Source organism: Lipophrys pholis (genome assembly GCF_963383615.2).
Source record: "Lipophrys pholis genome assembly, contig: SCAFFOLD_28, whole genome shotgun sequence".
Lineage (NCBI taxonomy): Eukaryota > Metazoa > Chordata > Actinopteri > Blenniiformes > Blenniidae > Lipophrys > Lipophrys pholis.
Window position 1 is genome coordinate 1132184 of NW_028292088.1, and position 11258 is coordinate 1143441.

The following is an 11258-nucleotide window of genomic DNA, read 5'->3' on the forward strand; positions in this document are numbered from 1 at the left end:
TCAATACACGTAGATTAATTAATCTTATACACCACTCCACTAACAATACACGTAGATTAATTAATCTTATACACCACTCCACTGACAATACACGTAGATTAATTAATCTTATAGACCACTCCACTAACAATACATGTAGATTAATTAATCTTATAGACCACTCCACTATCAATACACATAGATTAATTCATCTTATAGACAACTCCACTAATACACGTAGATTAATTAATCTTATAGACCACTCCACGAACAATACACGTAGATTAATTAATCTTATAGCCCACTCCAATAACAATACACGTAGATTAATTAATCTTATACACCACTCCACTAACAATACACGTAGATTAATTAATCTTATACACCACTCCACTGACAATACACGTAGATTAATTAATCTTATAGACCACTCCACTGACAATACACGTAGATTAATTAATCTTATAGACCACTCCACTAACAATACACGTAGATTAATTAATTTTATAGACCACTCCACTATCAATACACGTAGATTAATTAATCTCATAGACCACTGCACTAACAATACATGTAGATTAATTAATCTAATAGACCACTCCACTATCAATACACGTAGATTAATTAATCTTATACACCACTCCACTAACAATACACGTAGATTAATTAATCTTATACACCACTCCACTGACAATACACGTAGATTAATTAATCTTATAGACCACTCCACTGACAATACACGTAGATTAATTAATCTTATAGACCACTCCACTAACAATACACGTAGATTAATTAATGTAATAGACCACTCCACTAATACACGTAGATTAATTAATCTTATAGACCACTCCACGAACAATACACGTAGATTAATTAATCTTATAGCCCACTCCAATAACAATACACGTAGATTAATTAATCTTATACGCCACTCCACTAACAATACACGTAGATTAATTAATCTTATACACCACTCCACTGACAATACACGTAGATTAATTAATCTTATACACCACTCCACTAACAATACACGTAGATTAATTAATCTTATACACCACTCCACTGACAATACACGTAGATTAATTAATCTTATAGACCACTCCACTAACAATACACGTAGATTAATTAATCTCATAGACCACTGCACTAACAATACATGTAGATTAATTAATGTAATAGACCACTCCACTATCAATACACGTAGATTAATTAATCTCATAGACCACTGCACTAACAATACACGTAGATTAATTAATTTTATAGACCACTCCACTAACAATACACGTAGATTAATTAATTTTATAGACCACTCCACTATCAATACACGTAGATTAATTAATCTCATAGACCACTGCACTAACAATACATGTAGATTAATTAATCTAATAGACCACTCCACTATCAATACACGTAGATTAATTAATCTTATACACCACTCCACTAACAATACACGTAGATTAATTAATCTTATACACCACTCCACTGACAATACACGTAGATTAATTAATCTTATAGACCACTCCACTGACAATACACGTAGATTAATTAATCTTATAGACCACTCCACTAACAATACACGTAGATTAATTAATGTAATAGACCACTCCACTAACAATACACGTAGATTAATTAATCTCATAGACCACTGCACTAACAATACATGTAGATTAATTAATGTAATAGACCACTCCACTATCAATACACGTAGATTAATTAATCTCATAGACCACTGCACTAACAATACACGTAGATTAATTAATTTTATAGACCACTCCACTATCAATACACGTAGATTAATTAATCTCATAGACCACTGCACTAACAATACATGTAGATTAATTAATCTAATAGACCACTCCACTATCAATACACATAGATTAATTAATCTTATAGACCACTGCACTAACAATACATGTAGATTAATTAATCTTATAGACCACTCCACTAACAATACACGTAGATTAATTAATCTCATAGACCACTGCACTAACAATACATGTAGATTAATTAATGTAATAGACCACTCCACTATCAATACACGTAGATTAATTAATCTTATAGACCACTGCACTGACAATACATGTAGATTAATTAATCTAATAGACCACTCCACTATCAATACACGTAGATTAATTAATCTTATAGACCACTGCCACCACAATAAACAAAAGACCATTATCACCTCCTTGGATACAGAAAAAGCCTTTGATGGGGTAAATTGGAAACTTCTACTCACTACAGTATTTGTATTTAGAGAAAAGTACCTCTCCTGGATAAAGATCCTGTCCCCCTCACCCAGTACCTGTGTTAAAACCAATGAGCAAATGTCCTCAAGGTTCACTCTGGAGAGAGGCACCAGACAGGGGTGTCCACTCTCACCATCTCTCTTTGCTATTTCTATGGAACCACTAGCAGCAGCCATCAGACAGAACAAGAACACAGAAGGAATACCAACAGTACATGTAAGACATAAAATATGTCTCTATGCAGATGATGTGATACTTTTCCTGCAGAACACACAGACGTCTCTTCCAGAAACAAAAGGGTTAATAGACAGGTTCTCCTCAATCTCAGAATATTCTATCAATTGGAACAAATCAGTCGTCTTGCCTATCAACTCTATATTCCAGCACACACCGAACACCCCACTAAAACCAGGGAACATCAAATACCTCAGCATTAACATCTCAGCCAAACTCTCAGACTTGGTGAACTTAAACTACCCCCCCTTATTAAAACACTGGAGGAGTGATGAGGAGTAATGTTCGGGCCTGATGGCCTCAGGCCCCGGGGTGTCACTAGAGGCCCCCCCAACCACACCCAGTGGACAAACCACACACACACACACACACACACACACACACACACACACACACACACACACACACACACACACACACACACACACACACACACACACACACACACACACACACACACACACACACACACACACACACACACACACACGGTCTAGATAGAGCTGCTCAGGCTGGTTTAATCTAGTAACAGTTGGAAAGTATTAGGATCAGTACTGCAAATAATATATGTAGCACGAACGGTATTGTATGTTGGGTCCGTAGTGAACCTAGTGTGTCTGTAGTGAACCCAGTGTGTCTGTAGTAAACCTAGTGTGGTCTGTAGTGAACCCAGTGTGTCTGTAGTGAACCCAGTGTGTCTGTACTGAACCTAGTGTGTCTGTAGTGAAGCCAGTGTGTCTGTAGAAAACCTAGTGTGGTCTGTAGTGAACCCAGTGTGTCTGTAGTAAACCTAGTGTGGTCTTTAGTGAACCCAGTATGGTCCGTAGTGAACCCAGTGTGTCTGTAGTGAACCTAGTGTGTCTGTAGTAACCCTAGTGTGGTCTGTAGTAAACCTAGTGTGGTCTGTAGTGAACCCAGTGTGGTCTGTAGTGAACCTAGTGTACCTCCAGTAAACCTAGTGTGACTGTAGTGAACCTAGTGTGGTCTGCAGTGAACCTAGTGAGGTCTGTAGTGAACCTAGTGTGCCTCTAGTAAACCTTGTGTGACTGTAGTGAACCCAGTGTGCCTCTAGTAAACCTTTTGTGACTGTAGTGAACCTAGTGTGGTCTGTAGTGAACCCAATGTGCCTGTAGTGTACCTAGTATGCCTAGAGTAAACCTAGTGTGACTGTAATGAACCTAGTATGTCTGTAGTGAACCCAGTGTGTCTGTAGTGAACCCAGTGTGTCTGTCGTGAACTCAGGTGGTCCATAATGAACTCAGGTGGTCCATAGTGAACTCAGCGTGGTCTGTAGTAAACCCAATGTGCCTGTAGTGTACCTAGTATGCCATGAGTAAACCTAGTGTGACTGTAGTGAACCTACTGTGGTCTGTAATGAACCTAGTATGTCTGTAGTGAACCCAGTATGTCTGTAGTGAACCTAGTGTGCCTCTAGTAAACCTTGTGGGACTGTAGTGAACATAGTGTGGTCTGTAGTGAACCCAATGTGCCTGTAGTGTACCTAGTATGCCTCGAGTAAACCTAGTGTGACTGTAGTGAACCTAGTGTGTTCTGTAATGAACCTAGTATGTCTGTAGTGAACCCGGTGGTCTGTATTGAACTCAGTGGTCTGTAGTGAACCCAGTGTGTCTGTAGTGAATCCAGTGTGTCTGTAGTGAACTCAGGTGGTCCATAGTGAACTCAGGTGGTCCATAGTGAACTCAGGTGGTCCATAGTGAACTCAGGTGGTCCATAGTGAACTCAGGTGGTCCATAGTGAACTCAGCGTGGTCTGTAGTAAACCCAATGTGCCTGTAGTGTACCTAGTATGCCTCGAGTAAACCTAGTGTGACTGTAGTGAACCTACTGTGGTCTGTAATGAACCTAGTATGTCTGTAGTGAACCCAGTATGTCTGTAGTGAACCCAGTGGTCTGTATTGAACCTAGTGGTCCACAGTGAACTCAGCGTGGTCTGTAGTGAACCCAGTGTGCCTGTAGTGAACCTAGTGTGCCTCTAGTAAACCTTGTGGGACTGTAGTGAACATAGTGTGGTCTGTAGTGAACCCAATGTGCCTGTAGTGTACCTAGTATGCCTCGAGTAAACCTAGTGTGACTGTAGTGAACCTAGTGTGTTCTGTAATGAACCTAGTATGTCTGTAGTGAACCCGGTGGTCTGTATTGAACTCAGTGGTCTGTAGTGAACCCAGTGTGTCTGTAGTGAATCCAGTGTGTCTGTAGTGAACTCAGGTGGTCCATAGTGAACTCAGGTGGTCCATAGTGAACTCAGGTGGTCCATAGTGAACTCAGCGTGGTCTGTAGTAAACCCAATGTGCCTGTAGTGTACCTAGTATGCCTCGAGTAAACCTAGTGTGACTGTAGTGAACCTACTGTGGTCTGTAATGAACCTAGTATGTCTGTAGTGAACCCAGTATGTCTGTAGTGAACCCAGTGTGGTCTGTAGTGAACCCAGTGTGTCTGTAGTGAACCCAGTGGTCTGTATTGAACCTAGTGGTCTGTAGTGAACCCAGGGTGGTCTGTAGTGAACTCAGGTGGTCCGTAATGAACTCAGGTGGTCCATAGTGAACTCAGTGTGGTCTGTAGTAAACCCAGTGTGTCTGTAGTAAACCTAGTGTGTCTGTAGTGAAAAACAGTGAGTATGTAGTGAACCCAGTGTGTCTGTAGTAAACCTAGTGTGTCTGTAGTGAAAACAGTGTGTCTGTAGTGAACTCAGTGTGGTCTGTAGTGAACCCAGTGTGGTCTGTAGTGAACTCAGTGTGGTCTGTAGTGAACCCAGTGTGGTCTGTAGTTGAGATCCCCTGGTTTGTAGCATGTTAGCATTTCATGAAAGAAACAACAAGCAGACAGCGCTAACAAAGGGAAGCTCACCAGCATCCCAGCGAATGTGGCTCCAGGCTAATGCTAATGCTAATGCTAATGCTAATGCTGCTTCCAGTGGGGCATCTTTCATGGTGACTTCAGAAACCATCAGGAACTTCTGATCTCATTGCAGAGGGATGCTAATGCTAACAGTGAGCTAAAACTGCAGATTACTGCAGCTCACTCTAGTGGATGGAGGGTGAATAGCATGCTGAACATAAATAAAACACGTGGCAACGTGTGTGTGTGTGTGTGTGTGTGTGTGTGTGTGTGTGTGTGTGTGTGTGTGTGTGTGTGTGTGTGTGTGTGTGTGTGTGTGTGTGTGTGTGTGTGTGTGTGTGTGTGTGTCTTACCGCAGCAGAGACGATCTGAGCAGAGATCCCCTTCAGGAGGGTGTGTCGAAGAACAGACCCATGAACTGTTGCATTCAAATCCACTGTCCTCCTCTTTCTACAACACACACACACACGCACACACACACACGCACACACACGCACACACACACGAGATCAAAAAGATGCATTTAAATGTTTTCTAACTCGATTGTGAACAAGCACTCGTGTGTTTTGCAGAGAGAATAGTGGGAGTTGTGTCGTGCCAGTGACTCTGCAGACTGAAGGTGAAGCTGGACTCTGTGAGAAACTTCAGGGTCCTGCAGCCTGTTGACTCCAACTCACTCTGTGTGTGTGTGTGTGTGTGTGTGTGTGTGTGTGTGTGTGTGTGTGTGTGTGTGTGTGTGTGTGTGTGTGTGTGTGTGTGTGTGTGTGTGTGTGTGTGTGTGTGTGTGTGTGTGTGTGTGTGTGTGTGTGTGTGTGTGTGTGCGTGCTCACCGTTTGAGGTGTGCCGGGTCTCCGCTGTCGGAGCTTGCCAGAGAGGAGGTGTCACAGGAGTGAGCGTCCATGTTGTCGGTGTTGACCACGCAGGTGTCCTCCAGCGTGAAGGGCTCCTCCTCCTCCTCCACCTGGAGCGGTACACACACTTCAGCTCCTCTACACGCCTCCTCAACGCGTCGCTGCTCTCACAGGATGTTTACACACCGTGGTAGAAACATGAATAATGAAGGAGTGAGAGAACTGTCCATCTGCAGTGAGGATGAAGAGTGATGAAGAACTGTGAGGATGAAGCAGAGTGATGAAGAACTGTGAGGATGAAGCAGAGTGATGAAGAACTGTGAGGATGAAGCAGAGTGATGAAGAACAGTGAGGATGAAGCAGAGTGAGGATGAAGCAGAGTGATGAAGAACTGTGAGGATGAAGCAGAGTGATGAAGAAATGTGAGGATGAAGCACAGTGATGAAGAACTGTGAGGATGAAGCAGAGTGATGAAGGACTGTGAGGATGAAGCAGAGTGATGAAGAAGAGGATGATCTTCTGCTGCAGAGAAGCTCTGTAAAGTCGTTCATGGTCAAACTGCAGCAGCTCATCCCACAAATGCAGGATCATCTCAAATGTTCACCGCTGAAGGAAAGTGAAGAAGAAGAAGCTCGATATTTTAGATCCACTCGGTACGACCAGCAGAACCAGGATCTCCTGAGGGGGAGGAACCCCGACGCGCTGGAGAAGCACCTGCAGGGTTGGACCAGGTTAATGTGACTGGATGAGGTGGACCAGCAGGTCCGGCTCCAGGTTCTCAAAGCGTTCAGGTTCCATGGGGGAAGGCGGTTCCAACGTGGTTCAAACGGGTTATTGGAAATAAAGATGGAGGTTCACTATTTAACTCTTCAGTGATTTCACTATGGAAATCACTGTGGTGCAGGAACGCATGGTTCTCAGCCCGTCTGGACCTTAGGAGCAGGTACTGCTCACTTCATACTTATATACAAGTATAAAGTATTATATATATATACATGAGTTCCTCCCAGTCACACTGAGGTCAGAGTGAAGGAGAAAAGCTGAGAACTGAAGAGCTTCAATGTCTTTGGTTTTCATCAGTTCCTGGATCAATATGGAGAGAAGAAGACTGTGTGGTCCTGCAGTGATGTCATCAGTCCTGCAGTGATGTCATCAGTCCTGCAGTGATGTCAGCAGTCAAGCAGGGATGTCATCAGTCCTGCAGTGATGTCAGCAGTCAAGCAGTGATGTCAGCAGTCAAGCAGTGATGTCATCAGTCAAGCAGCCATGTTGAATCTCTTATTATGTCATTCCCAATAACAACGGCAGGAACATGAAGGAGCATGAGCGTTGTGGTGGACTGTTATTGTGTAAACATGGAGCGTTGTGGTGGACTGTTGAGGTGTAAACATGGAGCGTTGTGGTGGACTGTTATTGTGTAAACATGGAGCGTTGTGGTGGACTGTTATTGTGTAAACATGGAGCGTTGTGGTGGACTGTTGAGGTGTAAACATGGAGCGTTGTGGTGGACTGTTATTGTGTAAACATGGAGCGTTGTGGTGGACTGTTGAGGTGTAAACATGGAGCGTTGTGGTGGACTGTTGAGGTGTAAACATGGAGCGTTGTGGTGGACTGTTGAGGTGTAAACATGGAGCGTTGTGGTGGACTGTTGAGGTGTAAACATGGAGCGTTGTGGTGGACTGTTATTGTGTAAACATGGAGCGTTGTGGTGGACTGTTGAGGTGTAAACATGGAGCGTTGTGGTGGACTGTTGAGGTGTAAACATGGAGCGTTGTGGTGGACTGTTGAGGTGTAAACATGGAGCGTTGTGGTGGACTGTTGAGGTGTAAACATGGAGCGTTGTGGTGGACTGTTGAGGTGTAAACATGGAGCGTTGTGGTGGACTGTTGAGGTGTAAACATGGAGCGTTGTGATGGACTGTTGAGGTGTAAACATGGAGCGTTGTGGTGGACTGTTATTGTGTAAACATGGAGCGTTGTGATGGACTGTTATTGTGTAAACATGGAGCATTGTGGTGGACTGTTATTGTGTAAACATGGAGCGTTGTGATGGACTGTTATTGTGTAAACATGGAGCGTTGTGATGGACTGTTATTGTGTAAACATGGAGCGTTGTGATGGACTGTTGAGGTGTAAACATGGAGCGTTGTGATGGACTGTTATTGTGTAAACATGGAGCGTTGTGATGGACTGTTCAGGTGTAAACATGGAGTGTGAGCGTTGTGGTGGACTGTTCAGATGTAGACATGGAGAATGAGCGTGGTGGTGGACTGTTCAGATGTAGACATGGAGAATGAGCGTTGTGGTGGACTGTTCAGATGTAGACATGGAGAATGAGCGTTGTGGTGGACTGTTCAGATGTAGACATGGAGAATGAGCGTTGTGGTGGACTGTTCAGATGTAGACATGGAGAATGAGCGTTGTGGTGGACTCTTGAGGTGTAAACATGGAGAATGAGTGTTGTGGTGGACTGTTGAGGTGTAAACATGGAGAATGAGCGTTGTGGTGGACTGTTCAGATGTAGACATGGAGAATGAGCGTTGTGGTGGACTGTTCAGATGTAGACATGGAGAATGAGCGTTGTGGTGGACTGTTCAGATGTAGACATGGAGAATGAGCGTTGTGGTGGACTCTTGAGGTGTAAACATGGAGAATGAGCGTTGTGGTGGACTGTTCAGATGTAGACATGGAGAATGAGCGTTGTGGTGGACTGTTCAGATGTAGACATGGAGAATGAGCGTTGTGGTGGACTCTTGAGGTGTAAACATGGAGAATGAGCGTTGTGGTGGACTGTTGATGTGTAAACATGGAGAATGAGCGTTGTGGTGGACTGATTTAAAGGCGCAGCAGCGTCTTCAGGTTGACTCAGTGACAGGTACTCCACCTCACTCAGGATGCTCTCCAGTGTGGGAGGCGTGTCCACCTGGGGAATGTCAAACTCCTTGTCGTCGATCTGAGAAGAGAAGCACAGCAGACAGGCTGTGAGGAAGCAGCTCCAGGTCACTGCTCACTCTGACTCCTCCCTGGGGGTTCCACCCTGGAAGCTTCAGAGAACCTGTCCTGGTCCAGCTCCAGGTTCAGTACCGACCACCGCTCCGACAAGCAACCATCAATTAACAATAAACCACTGCTGCAGCCTCATGAACAACAGTTATATCCACAGGAATATATCAAGAGGACGAGGACGAGGAAAAGGACAAGGACAAGGACAAGGACGAGGACAAGGACGAGGACTGACTGTGACTCTGACTCACTGTGACTGACTGACTGTGACTCTGACTGACTCTGACTGACTCTGACTGACTGACTCTGACTCACTGTGACTGACTGACTGTGACTCTGACTGACTCTGACTGACTCTGACTCACTGTGACTCTGACTGACTCACTGTGACTCTGACTGACTCTGACTGACTCTGACTCACTGTGACTCTGACTGACTCACTGTGACTCTGACTGACTCTGACTGACTGACTGTGACTGACTGACTCTGACTGACTGACTGACTGACTCACTGTGACTCTGACTGACTCTGACTGACTGACTGTGACTGACTGACTGACTGACTCACTGTGACTCTGACTGAGTGTGACTGTGACTCACTGTGACTCTGACTGACTGACTGACTGACTGACTCACTGTGACTCTGACTGAGTGTGACTGTGACTCACTGTGACTCTGACTGACTGACTGACTGACTCACTGTGACTCTGACTGACTCTGACTGACTGTGACTGTGACTCTGACTGACTCACTGTGACTCTGACTGACTCTGACTGACTCACTGTGACTCTGACTGACTCTGACTGACTGTGACTGTGACTCTGACTGACTCACTGTGACTCTGACTGACTCTGACTGACTCACTGTGACTCTGACTGACTCTGACTGACTGTGACTGTGACTCTGACTGACTCACTGTGACTCTGACTGACTCTGACTGACTCACTGTGACTCTGACTGACTCTGACTGACTCACTGTGACTCTCACTGTGACTCTGACTGTGACTCTGACTGACTCTGACTGACTCTGACTGTGACTCTGACTGTGACTCTAAGAAGACAGCCACTCTCCCGGAGCTCTAACGGGGTAAAAAGCAGAGCTGCTCACCGAGTCCACCTCCATCAGGTTGAGCTGAGACGAAGCCGACAGGAGGCTGCGGGAGTCCGGGGACTGAGACATCCTGACCACGGTGGCTGGAGGTGGAGTCAACAGGGGAGCTCCACGGACTCCTCTCTGCTCCTCCTCTCTACTCCTCTATTCTCCTCTCTGCTCCTCCTCTCTACTCCTCTGCTCCTCTGCTCCTCTATTCTCCTCTATTCTCCTCTCTGCTCCTCTATTCTCCTCTGTTCTCCTCTGTTCTCATCTGTTCTCCTCTCTGCTCCTCCTCTCTGCTCCTCCTCTCTACTCCTCTACTCCTCTATTCTCCTCTCTGCTCCTCCTCTCTGCTCCTCCTCTCTACTCCTCTACTCCTCTATTCTCCTCTCTGCTCCTCTGTTCTCCTCTCTACTCCTCTACTCCTCTATTCTCCTCTCTGCTCCTCCTCTCTACTCCTCTACTCCTCTATTCTCCTCTCTGCTCCTCTGTTCTCCTCTCTACTCCTCTACTCCTCTATTCTCCTCTCTGCTCCTCCTCTCTACTCCTCTACTCCTCTATTCTCCTCTCTGCTCCTCTGTTCTCCTCTCTACTCCTCTACTCCTCTATTCTCCTCTCTGCTCCTCTGTTCTCCTCTCTACTCCTCTACTCCTCTATTCTCCTCTCTGCTCCTCCTCTCTACTCCTCTACTCCTCTATTCTCCTCTCTGCTCCTCTGTTCTCCTCTCTACTCCTCTACTCCTCTATTCTCCGCTCAGTTTGTCACCGCTCCTCTCACCGGAAGTAAACAGCACCGTTTTCTTCTTCTCTCACTGCGTTGCGGCAGCGCGAGCAGCTACACGGTCCACAGCGCCCCCTGCAGTCTCAACAGAACACGGCCGACATACAAGGAACCAAAAACATGTTTCCATATATTTATTATCCATATTACAGCATGGCAGGGCGACGTGGTGATCGATGGAAGCGGGGGGGGGGTGGTGGGTGTGGCGGGGGGGGGGGG

General features: G+C 45.2%; 1 protein-coding gene across 1 annotated transcript in view; it reads right to left on the reverse strand.

The window, feature by feature from the left end:
* vps8 (VPS8 subunit of CORVET complex) overlaps positions 1-11043 on the reverse strand; it is an 89585-nt gene extending 78542 nt beyond the window's left edge. The window contains exons 1-5 of the mRNA XM_080493911.1: positions 10942-11043; positions 10275-10576; positions 9049-9117; positions 6145-6275; positions 5668-5764 (exon numbers count right to left, since the gene is read on the reverse strand). Coding sequence (XP_080350037.1) covers positions 5668-5764; positions 6145-6275; positions 9049-9117; positions 10275-10346 — 369 coding nt within the window. The 5' untranslated portion in view covers positions 10347-10576; positions 10942-11043. The remainder of the gene's footprint in view (positions 1-5667; positions 5765-6144; positions 6276-9048; positions 9118-10274; positions 10577-10941) is intronic.
* Between the last annotated feature and the right edge of the window lie 215 nt (positions 11044-11258).